At 36.3% G+C, this 22,390-nt stretch overlaps 1 protein-coding gene across 1 annotated transcript in view; it reads right to left on the reverse strand.

The window, feature by feature from the left end:
• LOC106640732 (solute carrier family 35 member F3) overlaps positions 1–22,390 on the reverse strand; it is a 516,306-nt gene that overhangs the window by 386,431 nt on the left and 107,485 nt on the right. The window contains exons 5-6 of the mRNA XM_089592356.1: positions 18,029–18,038; positions 14,895–15,245 (exon numbers count right to left, since the gene is read on the reverse strand). Of these exons, the coding sequence (XP_089448482.1) occupies positions 14,895–15,245; positions 18,029–18,038 (361 nt within the window). The remainder of the gene's footprint in view (positions 1–14,894; positions 15,246–18,028; positions 18,039–22,390) is intronic.

The following is a 22,390-nucleotide window of genomic DNA, read 5'->3' on the forward strand; positions in this document are numbered from 1 at the left end:
AGATAGATAGTTGCACTGGACTTCAATTATTCAAAATCGCAGGAACTAAAAGTTGCCAAATATTATTAATACGTGATGGATACCAACTTATACTGTCATTTATTATTCGTAAAATCTCTACCAGTTTGATGATTTTAGAAGTTCTAACAAAAACTTTAAAATTTCCAAGAAAAATATTATGGAGTCGAAGTCTTAACCCTTCTTGAATTTCTAGAAAAAAATATGTTACAGACAAATATGAACCTAAATTAATAATAATAATGTTATTAACATCACTTGATAAAACATCTACTGCCAGTTAAGGTGAGGTTAATTTCCCAAAAATTTAAGAACACAACGGAGAAATACAAATGCTACATTACAGCTCTGAAAGAGAATATTAGGGAATAGTCCATACTTATCAGAAAATAAGAAAACGGTTGTATTGGCCAGGTATAAAAGATTACATTTTTAATCACATCTGGAAATGAAGTTAATTTTAAAAAAAAAATATTAATTTGACAAAAACAAAAGAACCCTTAGTACTTACAGATACACTCATTGAAGCTTTTTATATAGTTTCTAATGCAAATTGCAGTAGAAAATCAACTTATAAGAATTTAAAAAATGAAAAACTAAGATAGGGTATGATAGAAAAATAAAGCTTTCACTCGTGGATAAAGAAAAAAGGGCGTTTCCGTGAAGTTGATCTTTACTGTAATAAGTCCCTAAAACTAAGAACAGTTCTATTTTATATTGCAACACATACCTACTGAAAAATTGAAGAAAACCCTTTGGTATTGTATTGTACAATTTTGTTATTAGATTTTTTTAATCATATTAAAATAGATCTTTTAAATTGAAAGATAATGCGATTGAAATATCTTGAAGCAGTATTCATTGGACTCGATAAATACTGCGGGATCCTATGTAGGAGATATTATTCAAGCTCCCAGCATAATAATAAAAAAGTTGACACTCTTTAAAACTATTAAAAGTATTTCCTGAAGGACTTTCCAGCTTAGTCACAGAAGACGATGTACATATTATGAACACTACATCAACAATACGTATACCTATCAAAAAGAATATATTAAATGGTATAAACGAAATAGCCATATTTTTGCTGCTGCATTCAAAATACTATAGAACAATACATAACGCTATAAGTATATTTGAGAACAAGTCACTTACATAGTAATGTCAGGTTAAGATCTTACTCTTGACAGATATCTAATAAATTCTTTATTAACTCACCTTAGAAAAATTAAGGCTACCTAATTTTACATTACTTTTTCCAAGAAGATCTGATTGACATCTTAAATAATTTACAAAGGTGTCAAGCGTATCCAAAGTTATTATCCTTCAAACTATGTAGAATTGTAGTCCAGGATGTATAAAACCTAGCAAAAAAACTGTTATTTGTAGCAGCAAAAGAGAATTTTGTGTAAATAGATGAAAAAATTGCTCTTGCTTTTTCTCGTGGCTCTAATTTTCTAAGTCACAAATCAAAATCAGCAGTTTTTTTTCATATCTCTTTTTTTATCCTTTGAGGATCTTTTACTCACATGAGGAAATGTTTCTTCTTCGAGAATTATAATTTCCCTGTTTTTTTTTTTTTTTTTTAAACAAAGGAGATTGAAAATAAATATCAATGACAGTATTTTTAACGAACCAAAATTGTTTATTAGTCAGAATATAACTTTAAATTACCAAGAGAATGTCTCGAGGAAATTTGAGACGCGTATGCGAATGAAAACAATAAACAGCTAACTGCCACGAAACAAAGATTGAAAGCGTTGTTCGAGGAGTATATGCTTTAAATAACAAATAACAAAATATTACCTCAAACAAAGAGGACAATTGAAAAGATCTTACTAAATTCACTCTAGTGGGGGAGAGGATTCCCTGCTCGATGGAGAGTTTGATTAACAAGCTTCCTTGATAAAGTAGGGAACGGAAACTGTTGACAAAATGCCGTCTGCGTGAAAAGATCTAGTTTTGCTTGTTCTGTGTTCAATGGTCGACTTTTTAACTGAACTACGAGAGCCTGGCTGCCACGCGGGAGCTTTCCGACCTTCTTTAAGAGCACACGAAAGCCGACAAAAAACCTGGTGCGAGCTCAGCGGAGCGATTGCAAGAGAGCCCCGAAGATTGGGAATTAATAGGAGTGGGGGTCGAGCACACCAATACAAGCTCAGATGGAGCAGTTTACACTACCTTACTTGTGTGCGTGAGCCCCTTTCACGTTTACCAGCCAGTCTTTAGTATAAGGTAATATAGTTTGTGCACTGATCAGTAAGTCCCCTACAAATATTAACTTATAAGTGAAAATTCCGCCCACTATGATGCATTTGCGTCAACAAAACAATCATGCACTACTAAGGAATAGGAAAGCCTAATAAGCTATTAGAAACTGTTCCTAGACTACCAACGCTGGTTAGGTATTTTTACAACAATATTTAAAATCCTGTATAATTGAATAACAGGCACATTGTTTCAAAGAAAATAAATTAAATCATAAAATTTCAAAACTAAATTAAGATTAATTAGAATGAATAGAAAAATATACTTTTAGCTACCCTATCAAAGCTACCGAACTCTTGGATTTTTCTTTTAACAAAATCTTACAATGGTTTACTTAATGCAACTAGACTTTTAGTTGCTGATAGAGCTGCTTCAATTCAGGCTCGGTAGGGAGTTTAATCAACTTTACGATGGGGCGCTTGAATGACGAATTTGCAGTTTTTACTGTGACGACCCGTACGAGTCCATCATCACCTGGATGGGTCTCAGTCACCAGACCAAGTCGCCACTGGGTCGGGAGGGAGAGTTCATTAGTCAGCAGTACTACGTCACCTTGCCGCAAATTAGGCTTTGGGTTTAGCCATTTGTTGTGACGTTGTAGATGATGAAGCACTTCTTTCCTCCATGGTGCTCAGAATGACTCCCGTAGAAGGCTGAGCAACCTCCAGCGACTGTTGAGGGATGCTGGTTGTTTTGTATCATCGTAGGGCTCGGGATGGGCGAGCAATGAGGTGCCCACCAGAAAGTGCAACGGTGTCAGTGCAACTGCTTCGTTGGTATCGGTGCTGAGTGGACAGAGTGACCTGGAATTCAGGCAGGCTTCGATCTTAGTGGCCAATGTAGTAAGCTCTACGAAGGTTAGCTTGAGCTCTCCAATCACTCTATGGAAATGATGTTCAAAGCTCCGAATGGCAGCCTCCCACAGATCACCAAAGTGAGGAGCTCGTGGAGGGATAAAGGACCACTTGGTGCCACGACTAGCCAGTGTAGAGGCAATGATTCGAAGAAAGGCGACGCCGAGTTGAACAGAGCTTTTAGCTCCTTCGCTGCTTTTGTGAACGTGGTGGCGTTGTCTGAATAAATGGTGTGGCACACACTTTGACGAGCTGTGAAATGAGTAAAAGCTGCAATGAAACAATCAGTGGAAAGGTCAGACACCACTTCAATATGTACTGCTTGAGTAACAAGACAAATAAATATAGCGATGTAGCGCTTTGTCGTTTTTGCTCCTCTGCCTCTTGAGAACAGCACAGGAAACGGACCAGCATGGTCCAACCTAGTAACCGTGGAGGCACGAGAAGGCGTTGTGCGTGTAATCGGCAACGGTCCCATCTGCTGGGTCAGGCGTGGTACGTTGAAATGAGCACATCGTACGCAGCGTCGACAAACTCCTATGGCCACAGCAGATTCCCTTGTTATTAACAGGGATTGGTACAAGTGCGACAGCATGAGTTGGATGCCACCGTGGAGTGTCAATTCATGGGTCTCTTCTACTAGGCGTTTCACGAAGATACACGCACCAGGTAGAATTACAGGGTACTTCTCGTTGTAAGGAAGTGCTGAGAGGTGTAAACGTCCTCCAACCTGAATGAGACCTTGACTGCGTACAAACGGGCTGAGACGTGCGAGCAGGCTTCGCTTGGAGAGTGGCTTCCCAGAGAGTAACTGAGCGTGCTCTTCTTTGAAATGTTGGAGTTGAATGGCTCTGAAACAGTAGATACGAGCCATGGCCCAGTCTCTTTGAGACAACATTCGATTTGAGTCTTGGGTTTTTGCAGTGGCTTTAAAACGCCAAGCACAGCAGTAAGCTAAAATATGGATTATCTTGCTAAAATTTAAGAACTGCTGAAGGGATGGTAAGCAGTTACATCCAGAAGTTGTTTTGTCATCGTCGGTTTTCACTTCCGTGGCTGCAAAAACGTGAACCTCTTCATCTATCTGGGGTTTAAAGGGGCCTAAAGTCGGCCAAGCAGACTCTGGCAGTGGCAGTCAAGCTGGTTCATGCCACCACAACTGATAATCGGCGAGTACGGATGGAGTGAGGCCTCTAGTCACGCAGTCTGCTGCATTATTGGTGGACCTCACGTGCCTCCAAGTCGCAGTTGGCAACCAAGTTCTTATTTCGCTAGTCCGGTTGGCCACGAAGGTCTGCCACCTTGATGGATGACTCTTTAGCCATTCCAAAACAACCCTAGAGTTCGACCAAGCATGGATGTTAACAGGCAGTTTTAGCGGCGATTCAAGCAGATGATTGATAAGTCGTGCCAGAAGGGCAGCAGCGCAGAGCTCCAACCTCGGCAGTGACTGAACCTTCGTTGGTGCGGCCTTAGTCTTCACCAATAGAAGCATAGGCTGACGACCTGATACGACAGAGTAAAGAGCAGCTGCATATTCTCTCTGCGATGCGTCAGCAAACCCATGGAGATGCCACTCTTCCTTCGCAGTTGTGTTAAGCCACCTTGGGATCCGAATGAGAGAGATATTTGGAAGCTCAGCCCTGAACTGCAGCCACCTTTCCTGTAAAGATTTCAGCTCTGGCGTGTCCCAATCGAGGTTATTAAGCCATAAGTCTTGCATTAAAACTTAAACTACAATAACTGTGCCAGCCAGCCAAGTAGGTCAAAGAATCTGGCTATTTAAGATAAAACCAAACGCTTAGTGATCTGTAGAGCTTGAGATGCAGTATGAACTGAAAAAGTAAAGGTATCCCCGCCTGGCAACCATTAAAGACCCAAAGTTGAGATTACCTCGGTGTTTTTTACCGTTACCTCCGTCTTGTAAGCATTGGATTGTAAGCCTGACAATAATTGATCCTTGTTAGCCGCCCACTTGCTAAGTGCCATGCCAGCCGTTCCGAGTAACGCCACCAGCTGATCTTGCTTACGAAGAGCATCGTCCACGGAGTCTGCGTCGGCGAAAATGTCAACAACATACAGCATCTGTTAAAGGATGACAGCTGCCTTAGGATAATCATGGGCACCGTCGAGCGAAAGCTGCTCTATGACCTGAAGCGAGATATATGGGGCTGAATCAGTGCCGTAGGTCACCGTGACATACCGATAATCTTACATTGTTTGCGATTCATCCTGCCTCCACAGAACTCTTTGCCAGTTGGAATCAGCTGGATGAATCCCTATCTGTCGAAACATCTTGATCATGTCAGCTGTAAACACAAACTTGAACCGTCACCAAAGCGTTAATACGATTAAGATATTAGCCTGCAATTTCGGTCCAGGCAAGAGTACATCATTCAAGGAAAGACCATTTTTAGCCTTCTGAGAAGCTTTGAAAACGACACGTAATTTTTCAAGATTGTCTGGCTTAACAACTGCATGATGGGGCAGGTAATACAAATGGTTCGGAACTTGCTGAGGAGAAACTAACTCCATGTGCCCTAACTTGATGTACTCGAGCATAAATGCTTGATAACAAGCAGCGAGTTAAGGATTCTTCTGCAATCGTCACTCAAAATGACGCAAACAGGCTGCAGCTAGGTCGCGGGAACCAACCAAATTAGGACGCTTGGCAAATGGCAAACGGACCACAAAACGCCCGTTCTCATCGCGAAAATGCGTGTTCGAAAAATGCATCTCACAAAAGACCTCGTCTGGGGATAAAGGAACCTTGCGAGGCACCTCTTCAATCTCCCAAAACGTTGCAAGCTGCTGTAAAAGTGATGGTTCCGCAACCACATGAAATGAGCGAACCAACTTGGACGAATCTTTTGCAGGCGAAGGTGATACGGCTCCAGTCAATAACCAGCCGAAGAGAGACTGTTGAGCTAGTGGTGAACCGATCGGACCCCTTTTCATGCCATCCAGAATCAAAGTGGAATATACGTCGGCTCCTAAAATACGATCTACTCTCGCGGGCACTGCGAATTGGGGATCGGCTAAAGTCAGACCATTAATATGAGGCCAATGCCCTTGAGTAAATTTCTCCTTAGGTAAACAACCCGTTAGCTCATTCAGGACTAGAGCGGAAAACCCCATCGCAAAATTCTGATCTGAACTAGATTCCAAAATACCCTGCGCAACCGTGTTGCATCTGGCCGGTGCCTCAGTTCCGACGCCAATTACTGAAAATGAGGTTTTTTCAGTATCTTAACTTAAATGCTGCACGGTACGTCACGTGATGAAACATCTCTCTGCGCAAGGATCAATCAAAGCACGAACCGTTAGCGATTTTCCAAATGAATTAGAGATTTTTATGCGAGCAGTCGCTAATAAGACTGAAGCACCGACAAAAACACTATGCGAAGTTACCTGAGAACCTTCACCGTCTAAATTAACATCAAGACCGGATGTGTTCGGACCATTGTCTCTGGATTTATTTTCGCAGTTGCTTGACGATTTATTCGATGAGCTGCCAACGATATGCAATTTTGTATAGTGCGCGGCGTGGCAAGTAAAACAGCAGTTAGGTTAAGAACATTTACTTGAAAAATGCCCCTTCCTCAAACAATTCAAACAGAGCTTCAAACTTTTACATAATTCACATCTCTGAGCTGGGGTTTTTGCGTTGAATTGACGGCAACGATTCAACCAATGATTACCTTGGCAAAGGTCACATGACGGTGTAGCTTTTGAGCTCAATGAATCAACCATTTGCGTGTTATGAGCCGTGACACGATTAGAAGAACGAGACGACAAACCCCGCTTATTCTACGACCCCTTATTGTTGTTTGAAGAATAAGCCTGCTCTAAGGTTTGAATCCGTTTGTCTAAAAATTTTAAAATTGAATCATAAGTCGAAAACCCTTCGATGGCTCCCTGAGATATCTCCCTAGCCTCTTGTGTGTTAACGTCTAGCTTGCGGACTATGCAATGCACTATCCAATTGTCGTTCTGATCGATAGGACAATTCAAATCACGCAACGCGCGAACAGCTTCCTCGGTTCGGTCTATGATCTCATTAAGATCCTGTACATTACGAGATTTAACCTCCGGGAGTTTCATTAAATTCTCTAGCGTGGACGAGAGACAGATACGCGGATTATCGTAACGGCGTAAGAGTTTTCCCCACGCAACGTCAAAGTTGGTCTCGGTCACGTCAAGTCCCTTTAATCGTTGAGCGGCCGGACCCTGTACCACGGTTAGTAAGTGTTGTAACTTCTCTACGGGAGATATACTGGCCTTATCTTTAATAAGGAAGCAAAAACGCACTTTAGTCCCTGTACTCCTCTACCTCGTGCGAACGCCGAAGAACTGGCCTGCATGTAAACAAGTTGAGTCGAACGGGTGATGACAACGCATAGGTCGTAGGGATTGAAGCCTCTCTGCCCTTCGAAGAACCGCACAAGGAAGAAGCGGCGATAACTGAGGCGATAACAGAAGAGACCACCACTGCTATTGTCGACGCTCCCTTCCACACTCGATCGTTTCCTCTTCTTCACTCTCGCATCTCACTTCACTCCGGGTGGCTGATGTTGTGTTTGAATTCATGAACTCACTCTATGAAAATATTTTTCAAAAGGAAAACTGTTTCTTATAATGAGAAACCACGCTCTGCAACCATGTAAATAGTTGAAAAATTGCTCTAGCTTTTTCTCGTGGCTCTAATTTTCCAAGTCACGAATGGAAATCACCAGTTTTTTTTTATGTCTTTTTTTGTATCCTTTGAGGATCTTCTACTCACATCAGGAAATGTTTCTCCTTCGAAAATTATAATTTCCCTGTTTTTTTTTTTATACAAAGGAAATTAAAACTAAATATCAACGATAATATTTTAAACGAACCAAAATTGTTTATTAGTCAGAATATAACTTACAATCACCAAGAGAATGACTCGAGGAAATTTGAGACGCGTATGCGAATGAAATTAATAAACAGCTAACTGCCACAAAACAACGATTGAAAGCCTATATTCAAGGAGTTTAAGCTTTTCATAACAAATAACAAAATACTACCTCAAATAAACAGGACAATTGAGAAGATCTTACTGAATTCACTCTTGTGGGAGAGAGAATTCACTGCTCGATGACGAGTTCGATTAACAAGCTTCCTTGATCCAGCAGGGAACGGAAACTGTTGACAAAATTCCGTCTGCGTGGAAAGATTTTAAACTGAACTATGAGAGCCTGGCTGCCACGCGGGGGCTTTCCGACCTTCTTCGAGAGCACACGAAAGTCGACTTTTCAACTGAACTACGAGAGCCTGGCTGCCATGCGGGAGCTTTCTGACCTTTTTCGAGAGCACACGAAAGCCGACAAAAAACCCGGCGCGAGCTCAGTGAAGCGATCGCAAGAGAGCCCCGAAGATTGGGAATTAATAGGAGCAGGGGTCGAGCACACCAATACAAGCTCAGACAGAGCAGTTTACACTACCTTACTTGTGTGCGCGAGCCCCTTCCACTTTTACCAGCCAGTCTCTAGTATAAGGTGATACAGTTCGTGCACCAAGCAGTAAGTCCCCTACAAATATTTACTTATAAGTGAACACTTTGTGCTGGCAGAACAAGCGCTTCAGGAAAATTAGATGTTGCATGCAACATAATAGAACAATGGTTATAGAACATCTGCCATTCTAGGATCAAACGGCTCATTATTCCCATAGAATACATCTAGTAATGATACCTTAACCTTGACAAAATGGATCTGCCAACATTAAATCATTGTATCCTCACTCAGCAGTAGCAGCAGACCATAATTCGTACGTACGGTTAAATGAAGTGATGTTTAATTACTTTAATAAAACGGTATATCCTTATACATGCTTAACTATAGAACCATTAATAGAATCCTCTTCTATAAATGAAAGTTAAACTTTTATGCTATTACAACATGTATTAGAATTATTGAAACACTGTAAAATTAAATTTACACAGAAAACGGAAAGTTAATGGATTTATTTACCAGGTCATAATTCATGATTATCTTTGACACCTAACGAAGAAAAAATAAGCATTTTTTGTCGAAGTATTTTACAAATAAAGGATGAGTGCACGAAAAAAGTACACAAACTAAGCTAAGCTAGTTATCATAAGATCATCATTAAAACACAACATACCTATAAAGTAGAAGTAACCCTGAACTCATCTGTATTACATGAACTCTTAAAAGACACTTATGCTTTCTAGAACTCTATAAAATTAATTTGAGAACTGAATTTCCATCAACAAGCATGGAAACAACAAAATTGAATGTACAAAACATTATAAACCAAATGGAGAAAATACGAACCCGCAAATGAGAGGAAAAATGAGCTTCTGATTTTATTTCAATCAACAAAGCAAGAAGTTGTGTTAAGGAGAAAATGAAAGGCAATGTGTTGGAAATGTCTATAAAATGCATCGTTAATTCACTGAACCCCAAATTTCAAGTAATTATAAAACAAAAATCAAAAGAACACAAACCAACTGAGCTTTATGTCAAAATTGATGAGAAACTAAAAATACCATAATCATTTAGTAAGTGACTTATAATGCAGACACCAAGTTTGATACTCAAACGCCATACATCCCAAAAATTGGAAGAAGACTTTCAAATCAGTATTTATTTGAAACTAGAAATGGGAGCTTATAAACGATCACTTGAGAACTAAATAAATAGCGATCACAAGATTTATTTAGAAATGCTACGTTTCACTGGCCAGGGGTTTGCCAGCCATTAGGAAAATTTAATTTTCTGTCTAGTTACCTACTATTGCTAAAAAAAATTAATTTATAATTTAGTTGATAGCACAATATTACTGTCACACAAATATTTCTATAGTGAAATTCTTTTAATTGTGAGACAGTCCCTGAATGATAATGACTATTCTATTTATTGTATTATGAAACATATTAAATCTAGGATCTCAATTTGATCTAACAAATTATCTTCAAGACGATTGCCTAATTATAAGTCAACATTCAATACTTTACGTGTTAATTTCTTTTATCATAAAAATTTTTTTATAAAGAATTAAAAATAGTTTAAAACCGTATAATATAATACGTCCATTTTACCATGGATTGAAAGACCCCTCAACAAAATTGTAAAATAAGGTAAAGATAAAGCTCATACTTTTAACAATACCAAGACAGTATACAAGTTCTTATGCAGGGACTGTTCATATATATATATGTCGGCGTAACTAAACGTTTCTTAATTCATCGCATCAGAAAGCGCAATAATATGCATGATAAAAGTTACCTAACATCTCAACGTACATTAAATTTAAAAAATAACTTCGATAGGACATAAGTTAAAATATGTGATAAGGAACCTAATTTTACAAAAAGAATCACTTCTAAAATCGCTTTTACCAATTTACGTAAGAATAAACTACATAGAAAGGAAGACCTTGATTTGCTCAGTAAATTTTATTCATCTTTTAGGCCAGTTTTGAAATTTTGAAATTTCATAAAAAGTTTTGAATCATTGACTGTCCCACATGATACACATATGTACACTTTATCATTAGAAGCGTTTTGACCATCGTACTATCCAAATTTACAAGATTGATATGAGTGCCCTTTCCACTCTAAAATTCTATTGCGTTTCTTTTCTGCTAATTTAGGTTTTAGAGTTATAGTTGTAAAAATTTTTTTCTTGTTTTTTTTTGTTTTTTATGTTATGCAGTAATGCTGTAGTGGTTTTAAAACTAGATAAATTTGCCTTATTAGCCTGGCAAGCCCATGGCCAGGGAAACGTTGCATTTATAAGTAGATCCTGTATTAGCTTTTAATTTAGTCCTCAAGTAAATGTATGTAAAATCTCACTTTTTGTAAAATATCGAGAGCATTTATCACTCCTTTTATTCAAAGTAATTTGATACTATTTCTCTTCCAGGCCTTATGATGGACTCCAACAATGAAATACCAAATACAGGCTGAAGTAAACATGGATCATTCTTAACATAAAGTTATTGAACAGTTAGAGAATGCAAGAAAAATCAGAGAAATTTACGTACGAGAGACTTCTTTAACCATTTCTTTCAATTTGGAACCGTAGAATATTGTTATGCCATTAGAGATCGACGAAGAAAACCATTCCATGGATAGATACAATATATAGATCCTAAAAGTGCTAGTTTAGCATTGCAGAATGACGAACCCAAATATCAAACGAAATATACCAAACCCATTAAAAAAAGCACAAAATACAGAAGGAATACGAAATTAATTTACTCTTTTTTGTCAGCAATAAGTTGAGTTAATAACATATCAGAGACATTTTGTCACATGCAAAAGACAACGATGTATACGAATCTTAGAAACAAGGCTGACTTATAAAAAAATCATCGATTTACGAGAGAAAATCAACAATAGGAAAAAAGGAGCCCAACAAATAAATCGTAACAGTAAACAAGCTACATTTTACGTCCAGAGAGTAAATTACTTTATTTGAAGATTTTATTTGAAGCTTTATAAAAATAATGAGCAAATATATTTAAAAAACCATCATTAACATCACGTACTAAAAACAAAAACAATGGAAACACATGATATCACATATCTAGATTCTATAATATTTGGAAGTCCTAATTTTGTTTGAATTACTTTAAATATTCAAAGTAACAACGAAAGCTTAAATTACGTATACATCGTACATTTTATCAAAAATTACACATATAAAAGAAAAACATGTATCCATATGTACCAACCCAAGCATGACTTTTATTTAGTAGCATGTATGTACGGAATAAGCTTGAATGGCATGATCTTACGTATTAAAAGTATACGTACACACTCTCACAATCAAACCCATAAGATAGTCTACTGTTACACTTGCAGATTAAATATAGATAGCCAATCATGAATACTTGAAGTTATGAATGAAAGACACTGTCTTAGCGTACTCATACAGGGATTGTATACTAGGTTAACGTTAAAGAATATTCTGCAGGCCTATATAACAGTGCAAGCTGGGCAGGAAGAACCTTGTGCATTAGATTTTCTAGTTATGAGGTAGTAGTCAGTTTACCACAGGAGGCCAAAGTTGCAGCAAACAGCTTGAAATTAGCACCAACATTTCAGGTGCTAATTGATTCGCAAATTCCAACACCAGATAATATGGTTAATCAAGCAACACCACAAAGGTTCACAATGCACGTAAAGCAAGCAACACTTAAAAATAACAAAGAATGTATTTTTCGAAAATCCATTGGAATCAAGAAAACAAAAAACCTGTTCATACATTGTATAAGTATATAGATTTTGCAGAAGATATGAAACAAACAGTAATATAATGCATGGACGAACAGACTCCAGAAGTGAGAGATTTGGGGGTAGTTTGAAATAGGAATATCAATGACAATAAAATTCTTGAAGACTCACTTCCTTGAAAAAAGTATCAAAGGTGCTGGCTGTCATAAATCTGGATTAGAACACACGGTTATAAATAGCGTTTGGTCCTTTCAGCCATTTTAACTATGGTCCACTATGTATTGTGCGTGATAATGAGAAAAAACTATATCTAAATTTTTACACTTTTTGTTAAAAAAATATACAGCTAGAGCCCTTGGTAGACTTCAAATTTATGCAGCAAGACTTTTCAATAAGAATACTCCAGAAAAATGTTGACACAATAGCTTATTCATTGTGTAAGAACTTTTTTGCTTAAGTCTTGTGTGCAAAACACACATAAATTTAAAAAAAAGGCCCACTATGCAAAAAGAATGCCAGTCTAGTAAAGTACGATTGGCACTATAAGCTATGCCTTGAGACAGGCTTTATAACTCATCTTGAAGCCCTTAACAAACTAACCATTAACAGAAAAAAAATTAAGGAGTGAGGAAAGATTAAAAACAGAAGAAAGGGGACATCAACCAATAATTAACTATCATTCATTCTACTATCCTTTCCTCTTGCACAATTCTAAATTAGTGTAATAATTTTATCGATTAATTTTAACTTACCTAACAACATTACATTATGCTACTTTTTTTCAATAATACTTCAATGCTACAAAAAAAGCCATAACTATTGCAAAAAAAGCCAAAAGCTATTGTAACATGTTTATTTTTGTATTACTAACAAGTAAAAGCAGGATTATTTTACACATATTCCTACGTATAAGGTGAGAATGGTTTACAGAAAGAAAGGGTTGAAAGTGGAAACTTTTAAAAAAATTTTTAAAGTAGTCGATTCACCATGATCTACTTCTTACCTTAAAACAGATTGCTTCAATACATATATATTAACCGAGGATGGCAACAGTTTTAAAAAGCGAAAACTGTTTAGTAACGACTTGCACGAATAGAATTATGTTTCTCTTTTTCAATATTAAAGTTGCAAGGCTCTCAAAACAGTCGTCCATAACGAAATTCGTCCCCTAATAAAGCTGGCTGTATACTCTATTGGCGATCCTCTGTGACTAAGCATATAAAATCAGCAAATGTTGACCCCATAGCACGTAATACAAAGAAGTTTTGACTAAAACTTCGTGCAAGATGCATTTCTTCCCACGGCGTTTTAGTCAGGAGCCTGCTACCACTCGTCGAGTGCAGTATTTATTAACACATTAACTTGCTAAAAAGTGACTTACTGTTTTTTTCTCTTCTTGGTCTTTTTGTCCAAGTAATTTGAAATAAATAAATTGAAGACAAGTCAAGAAAATAAAAAGCTATTGTAACTATCAAACCAACTTGCGCAAAGCTGCTAGAAAAAAGACTGGTACGTTAACATGCATATTTTATAAACTTTTTTTTTCTTTTTTATAAACAAATAAATGAATAGGTTAACTGTCTACTCTTCTGACAGCCTGTAAAAAAGCGTGAGACTGCAGTCCACAGCCTTAAGTTGTGAATTGAAGGCAGTATTAAATGATAATCATAATCAGTTAACAATTAGTTAAAGCCAGAACTTTTTCAATATGATACACGTATCTACAGTCATTTGCATAAATATTGATGTTTCTCATTGAATGTCGAGAACCTTAACTCAGGCTTATGGAAGAAAATTAAATTAAAAATTAATAAGAATCCGCATGCACTTGAACAAAAATTAACTTTGCTGCTGCATTAGTACTAGATTTTTACCAGTTACTTTTTGACTAGTTACCATCCATATCATTCACCTAACCGTTTGCAATCACATACTGTACTTTTTTGGTAGTAGAAAATACTGCATTTTCTCAGGTTATTAACTTTCAAATTGGAGCACCCTAAATGTAATTGCATTAATTGGGGGAGAAATCTTTCGTAGGAGAGTTAACTTGTTGTGATACTATAGTTATACGTAAATAGCATAGAAGTATTACAATAAACTACCTCTAGTTTTCAAATATATTTACAAATAACTATTACGTTAAGAACTTCACGATTTTATGTTATAAAAAAAGAAGCCTTATATTGCTTCTAGCCACCACAAGAAATCAAAATTTTGTACTTATAATTAGTATCTCATAAAATTTATCGTTATGTGTATGTGTACCATCAAATCTCTGATTGTGTTCGAAATTGTAGCCTGATGAAGCTGACACAAATGGTCAGCGAAAGGTTGCAACAGTTAACCAACACGTAAAAAAATATAAATACACCTAGTACTTATTTATTTCTCATACCTCGCCCCCAACGGATGCCTGAGCATTTTCGATTTATAATTAGTACTGTATCTTTAATGCATGTACATAAAAAAATTGTTATTTATCTTTACAAACTAGATGACTTTAAAAGACTACTTACCCTTACGCCAACGAATTGTTCATGTAAAATCACCCAAGAAAGTAAATAAACACAAGCAACATTTGTAGCAAAAAGAATCATTACATCTGTGGCCAATAATATTCGAAGCGAGTGAATATACATATAGTTTGTTGCTACCCACAGTGCACAAAAAAGGCTGCACTTCATTAAAAATCTTCCTCCTGTAAGGCCTTTTTCTCGGAAACCTCTTAAACATTCAGCTAGAATTTCTGACGGTGTTAAACATTTGGTTCTTATACTTTGGCTGATGAAATATAAAGGAAAGTACAAAACCATCCAGTTAGTACAAAACCACGTAGTAAAAAATGGTGCATTATACAACATTATTTGCTGTAAATCATATAAAAATTATTTCCAATAAAAAGAGGAGAAAATAAATATGGACTTGGTTTTTATTATAAGATATAATGTTAGTCATATTAATATTTATATGAATGATTATATTAGTATTTGTAGCAGTGACTGTATGCTATCGGATCTTTTTTTGTTAACTATTCAATGGGCATACAAACCGTGCCTTGAATTTGAAAAATACACTGAGAAAGATTTGGCACCGTGAGAGTACCACCAGTAGTACAGTGCTAGTTCGAAAGTTTAGTGCGTCAGTGATACCAGTTGAGACGAGAGCTGCACAATACCTGTACATGCGGTGCACCTAACCTATGATACATACGTCGAACCACACTATAGGTAACGCTACTATACGTGGGCTTGTACGTACGCTGTTCCGACTGGGATACTTGCTATACCAGTAGTCAGAGACAGCAGACTAATCGTGATTTGCTAAAGCTACTGTAGGGGGTGGGACAACTGCAACACCAAATCTTTCTTAGGGTAGAACCTTAACTATTCATATAATTATCAAGAAAAAATAATGTTATTGTATGAGTATAGAAGTTTGTATCAAACTTTTAAATTACAAGTTTTTTCAACTGATGATAATATAAATTCGATGAAAATTGGCTCTAGAACTTACTAGTATTATAACATAACATAATTCGCCTTACTACCAACCTTTTATCAAATGCAATTCTACTGGTCACGTACGTATACTTTATTTACATAAATACGTTGAAAATGACGAAAAAAGGAGCTGTTTCAATCTTCTTTGAGGTTTAGCTAGAAGGATCTTCAAGGTCTCTAAAATTAAGTACCCATACCATGCAGCATATACTTACTTTGGAAATAATGAAATTCTTAAGGCGCATATAAGTTACGAAAACGTAGGAATTTCCGACCTATTATCACAAGAATTCGGACTTAAATCAATGCACCTCTACCAGAATTCTTATCACTTCAGTATCGTTTTCTCTCTTAACATTGTGCAAGCTGCAAATGGCTTAGTAGTACAGTAAATTTGAATCTGACTTCTTATCTTAATAAAATAAAATCCTTATTATTCAATCGCTACGTTCCGTATTAACTTCAATCTTTTAAGTATTTGTGTCTATGATTTTCTAGTTTTGACTTAAAAAATATGTACCTTTTCAGTTAACTTACGCTTTGTAAGACCTGTACTTGTTTTGAATTCTTATGTACAGGTATTACCTTGAATTTTTTTTTGTTTAATATTAATTAACATGATTTTCTATTCGACTATAAATCTAAAAGCTTTCAACCACAAATTAAAATGTATTCGTTGTCTTTTATATTTTTTAAACTTTATTTGCCTAATTTTCGCTAAGAACGCATTATAGATTAGTATTATAATCTGTCTTTTTATTGGAACATTTTTCAACATTCAAATGCTCACAAATGTTTAAAATATTTATTAAGACCTTTTTACTATTGGAATCTCCAGCAAGTTTGATTAGATCTGATTTATCTATTGATCCTACGCAATACATTCTCATATTTTTTTTTTAGTTTTAATAAAGTTACTTAAAAAATAAAGCTCATAATTAATACAAGCCTTGGGAAAGATAATTATTGGCCTTATAGAATAGTCTTACCATAGCAAATAGAATATAATTAGACTTACGTCGCTTGCCCCTTACAGAAGAATGTCGTCGGTATCCGGGATACCCAGCTGCTCAACTACGACTGTACGCTTAATGTACTGCTAGTAGACGACTATAGAAATTCCTCAGATGCCCTAGCTTATTGTAACCACACTTATTTAATTCTATTTTAGGTAGCTTTAATTTTATGTCCACGCCACGTAGCGGATTATATTGAACTAACATGACAAACTAGCGTATTTTTGCAAAACTTTGAGCTTATTGATTGCTATTGTTATTTACTTTTTCAAAATAAAAACTGTACTCAAACAATCTGGAAAATATCAATAATCATTATCCGAAATTTTAGCCAGTGTGGTTAAGTAGTTTTTTTAATTAGCGATTACAGTGGCTTTAGCAGCTTTGCTTTATATGTTAGTGAGACATAGTGTAACGGGGTGCAGCCAATGCAAATTAACAAGAAAGAATGATTGACATTGACTGGGCTTGTGTTGTCTAATTACCCGTGGCAAAAATCTCCGTAAATGTTGTACCCTTCACTCAAGCATAATATAGCGGTAACCTGGGTTGGCACCACTTATCGCGACTATCGGAAACATGGCTCAAGTGGATGTGGAGTTCACTCACAATAAACACTTGCGAGGATTATTTTATAATTTAATAAATATATATTTAATAAAATATAATAAGATACAGTAAGTTTTTACAAGCTTAGGAGAATGTGTATGTGTGTTTGATGGCTCGTCGAGCGCGATTGCTCGACGTGCTCGTGATAAAAAGTAGCGAAACAAGCAGATTACGTAAGCTGTCAAGAGCTGCTACTCTTTACAAAGGCCTACTGTCTGGCAGATACTTACGATAACGCTGATTCTACGTTGCTGTTATTAGGACGCTCTTTTCTTTGGTGCAGTGCGGTATTGTCTGGAAGCACCAGCTTGAATCAGCAGGCGTCCCTGCTGACAAGCATATAGAGCGGCTGTTCGTGGCTCGTTGCCTTAGTGACCTTTAGTTCGTCGTCACATTCTCTGTTAGCACGCTAACAAGAACAGAATCAAAACACCTGTACTGCACCAGGACATCACATCAAGCAAAATATCGAGAACCGTCAACCAACATGAAATACAAGGAAAAACTCTTTCCACATAAAAACACCGATTTATTCCTAGACATTCAGAGGCTTAAGCTAATCTAAGCTCTCTTTACTTTCCTCTCACTATTTTTTCTCCTTAGCCTCCTTATGCCTTTAACTCCTTTCTCCTCTTTTCCTACCTGTCCTAGACTACATACAATAGCCTATTGGTATCCTACCACCACAACGATTAGGCATTGGGTGCTAAATACGATAAATTTTTGTATCTACATAGCAGCTTGCGTTAAAGTATCTCATACTTCGCTTCGTATACAAATCTAGATTTATTTATATTTTTTTTTTCCTCAAAAAATTAAATGTGGCTTCACATGCGAATCGGGATGCTAACCACTTTTACTTGACAACGTGCAGCGAATAGTCCATCAGTGCCAGTAACCAGAGTATTAAGAGACTGATTTTTTATTTGAAAAAACTTTTGAGAAACTTCATCCTTTTGACTTAAAAATTACACTATCTCTTAAAATAAGATAGATCATCTACTACCAACAACAGAAAATGATATGCCTTGCTCATTATTTACCTGCATGTGCATGTCATACGTACTGTACAGGATGGATTAAAATTTCAAATCCGTATTAAACAATTACTGCCAATCACTTATAAATATATGCCAGATACATTTAACTCTTATTGATAAGTCAAAATAGTTCAGTCGTAGCAAAAATTATTTGTTAGAATGCTTTAGATTAGACTCTGCATGCTAAGCCCTTTAGTACAACGTACATGTAAAATGCATTTCGATTTTTACGAAGCTTGGACACTTGCGCATACATTAATTTTTTAAGTTTTGTGTTTTTAAAAAATGCAAGCCTCAAACTTCTGAGTTTAATATTCATCTTATTGGTAGAAAAAAGTTGGTTTAATCTGAAAATCTTGAAAACTTGCGCTTTCATTTTAATTATGATTTTTTATGCGCAATAATGTAATCTTGTAAGTCAGTAAAAATAAATAGTTTTAAATTAAAAAAAAAAAAACTCATTTTTACTAATCAAGCAGTGTTGATAATTAAATTGAAACTACGCATGAAACCTTACTCCATTACTACAAATTTTTAAGCTGAACAGTTATTGGCCTAATGGGTTAAATCACTACTTCGCCGAGTTATGTGCCGTTTTTGGAAAAGCGGACCCGAGCCATGCCTCTCATGCCAGCCGTATAACACACGTATGTATACGTACTCACGTGCAGACACGCATGCACGTGTGTGTGTGGGTGTGTATGTGTGTGTGTGTGAGTGTCTATGTGTATCTGAAAAACACTGATAGTTTAAAAAATTGACTGATACCTTGTATAGAGGATGCATTGTTAGATAACATGGAAATTTAGTTAGAAAAACAGTACAAGTACCAAGCAGACGTTGTCAACTTCTCTCGTCAACTATGGAGTCATCTAGATCATTGGCAGTCATAGTGCTGCTATCATTACATAGTAAGTTTCCAATTATTTTTAGCTAAATTCTTACATAATGGCAAAAATGAAAAAAGTATTTTATGTGTAATGTTGCACCCTCATATACTTCAAATTTTGATCACATTAAAAACTTTAATTTTTTAAAAATCAAATACAGAGAAAAATATAAAAAAGTCTTTTGACTATGTCTATCTGTTGTTAAAGCATGTTGCCTCTTATTATTTTTAAACTAAATGAGTTATTACAATTATCTATAAACTTTCAGCTTTTGCTACTGCATAAATTTTGTATTCTGAATATAGCCCATGTACATAACAATATGAAAAGTCGATATTTATATTTTTTTGAAGTAAAACTTCTTATGGCACGTTGTGAATTTTTTCGAGCCACACGAAATTTCTGTCGAAATAAAAAAAATCGTCATATCTCGACGGAGAAGCAAAATAGGCCAAAAATACCGGTTTCTTCCGGGTATTCTAAAGGGGAAATAAAGTATCAAGACGCACAAGTAGAGGTGTCATTTGTTGTGATTACATAACCTCAAATTAGTATTTTCGCTCTATCTTTATGAAATTGTAGGTCAATCTTAACTCGTAGCTATAACACATATGATTGCTTCTCATATAATTTTCTGTATAAAATGAGTTCAATATTTGATACTTGAAGTTTCACTTCTATCGTGGGTCCCACGACCCAAAGGGACTAAAAGTGTGCATGTATATAATCTGTTGTACTTTCTACACTTTGATAATGAAAGTCTTTTCACTTAGGCATAAAAATGCATCTCAAAGCTTTTTAATATACGTATTTAAAAAAGACTTTTTAACTTCGTTTTTAATTTTTTTCTTCTAAATCTTAAATTATTGGAGTTAATTCTAATTAATCTATTACTTTATTTGCAAATATATCTGGCATATAAGTGGTTGAAACGTTTCAAGATATTGTATACAGATTTTTGACTACAATATTGAGTGGAGCAAGCTTAACAACTAACAATAGCAGCGAAATCACAGTAACAGAAAGAAAAAAAAGGAAAAAAAAGCTGCAACGGCTCTCACACTACCACGTTGCACTGCAGGTAAATGCAATTTTTCACTATCAGCAGCAACAGCAGCAGCACCGCCTTTAATAGCAGGAGGGGTGCTACCACTGATCGCAGCACCACAGATTGCAGCAGGGCCACCACCAATAGTAGCAGTGATTACAGCAGTACTATCACAAACAGCAATAGCAGCACCTTTAGCAGCAGCAGTGACAATGGCAGCACCACAACTTAAAGCTGTACCACTGCCTCCATAATCACTGCTGCCATAATCACTGCTACTATTGGTGGTAGCCCTGCTGATATCTGTGCTGCTGCAATTAGTGGTAGCGCTTGTGCTGCTATTGGCTGCAGCGCTGCTGCTGTTGCTGCTGATAGTCAATAAAAGTAGATTACGCACTAAGGGAGCCAAGTATAGCATTCCCTCTCGAAAGTTAATGTTAATCTTTGTTCCTGGGGCCAGTATACGATTTTTTTTCTTCTTTCGCTGAAAATACGACGTTTTTCCGTGATTTGACGGAGAAAAGTGCAACGTAACCTCTCAGATAAAAATTGAATTTCCTGCTTACTAGACAAAGTATTTATACATCTTCTGCAAGGAAATTACCTCACGAGCTGTGGGCAAGGGTGGCAACCACGCAGAGGATGGCCCAATGATTTTTTTGTGAGCAGTAAATGCAATTTTTTACCTGGGAGGAATGTGGCACTTTGCTCCACGATATCGAAGAACAAAGTCTTACTTTCAGTGAGGGTATGAAAAAAATTATCTTTACGTGCGGTGCATTGCAGTAGTGTAGATTTTATCTTAAAAGCGTAGTAAGTACAACAGCTTACATGTGTGCACATCTTTAGTCTAGATTAACAAAAAAAAATTTTGACTTTTTATATTGTTATGTACATGGGCTATATTCAAAATAAACAATTTACACAGAAGCAAGCGCCAGGAGTTCATAAATATTTATTATAAGTTATCTAGTTAAAAAATGATTAGAAAAAACATTTTTGGACAATGGATAAACATAGTCAAGAGACCTTCTTATATTTTTTTTGTTTTTAATTTTTATATAATTGGAGTTTTTAATGTGATCAGAATTCATAGTATAGAAAGGTGTAACTTTACACATAAAATACTGTTCTCGTTTTTGCCATAATGCAAAAATTAAGGCGCCTTGTCAGTCACGTTCTAGGATCCCACGTGGTGTTGATACATGGTTTGAGGACATCCAATTATCTTTACCACGGGTATTTCATCTTACGTATTCTTATGCTCAGAGATTGAGTTATGATACGGCTATTTTTGAAGATGGGGAAAGATCGAAGGAAAATGGTTGTTTATCGAGAAGTACAGCTTGTGATTGGTATAATTATTGTCATGAAGTTGTGGTCTTGTACCAAATCGATAAACAAGAGAAAATTAGACAAATTGGTAGACCTGGAAAAATTTTACAGATAGACGAGAGCAAGTTTGGAATAAGATAGTAAAACAAAGGTAATTATAAAGTAAACAAATTATATACATAGTTTGGTACTGTATACTGCTGGCAACTCTACTGTGAGTACTTATAGGGTCCAAGTTTATTTCTTTTCCGAGCGAGCGTAGTGAGCAAGGCACGCCTTATTTTAAGTTAGATGATGTGATATCATTTGACTTAATTTCAAAAATGTTTCTTTATTTTTTACTGGCCGTAGAATCGAAGAGCATTGGGTATTAGGGACGATCAAGGATGGCAGTGAGGATCTTCGTCTAGAGGTTTGTCCAGAAAATATTAGGGATGCTGATGTCTTGATACTCTTAATAAAGAAGCATGTAGCAGAAAGTTCTTTAATACATACTGACTACTGGCGTGCATGTGATTGCTTACAAGATCATGAATACATCCATAAGAAAGTTAATCATTCTCATCCAGGAAAT

Source organism: Copidosoma floridanum, unplaced genomic scaffold (assembly GCF_036245765.1).
Source record: "Copidosoma floridanum isolate Cflo_tuat_1 unplaced genomic scaffold, Cflo_Japanese_pri ptg000016l, whole genome shotgun sequence".
NCBI lineage: Eukaryota > Metazoa > Arthropoda > Insecta > Hymenoptera > Encyrtidae > Copidosoma > Copidosoma floridanum.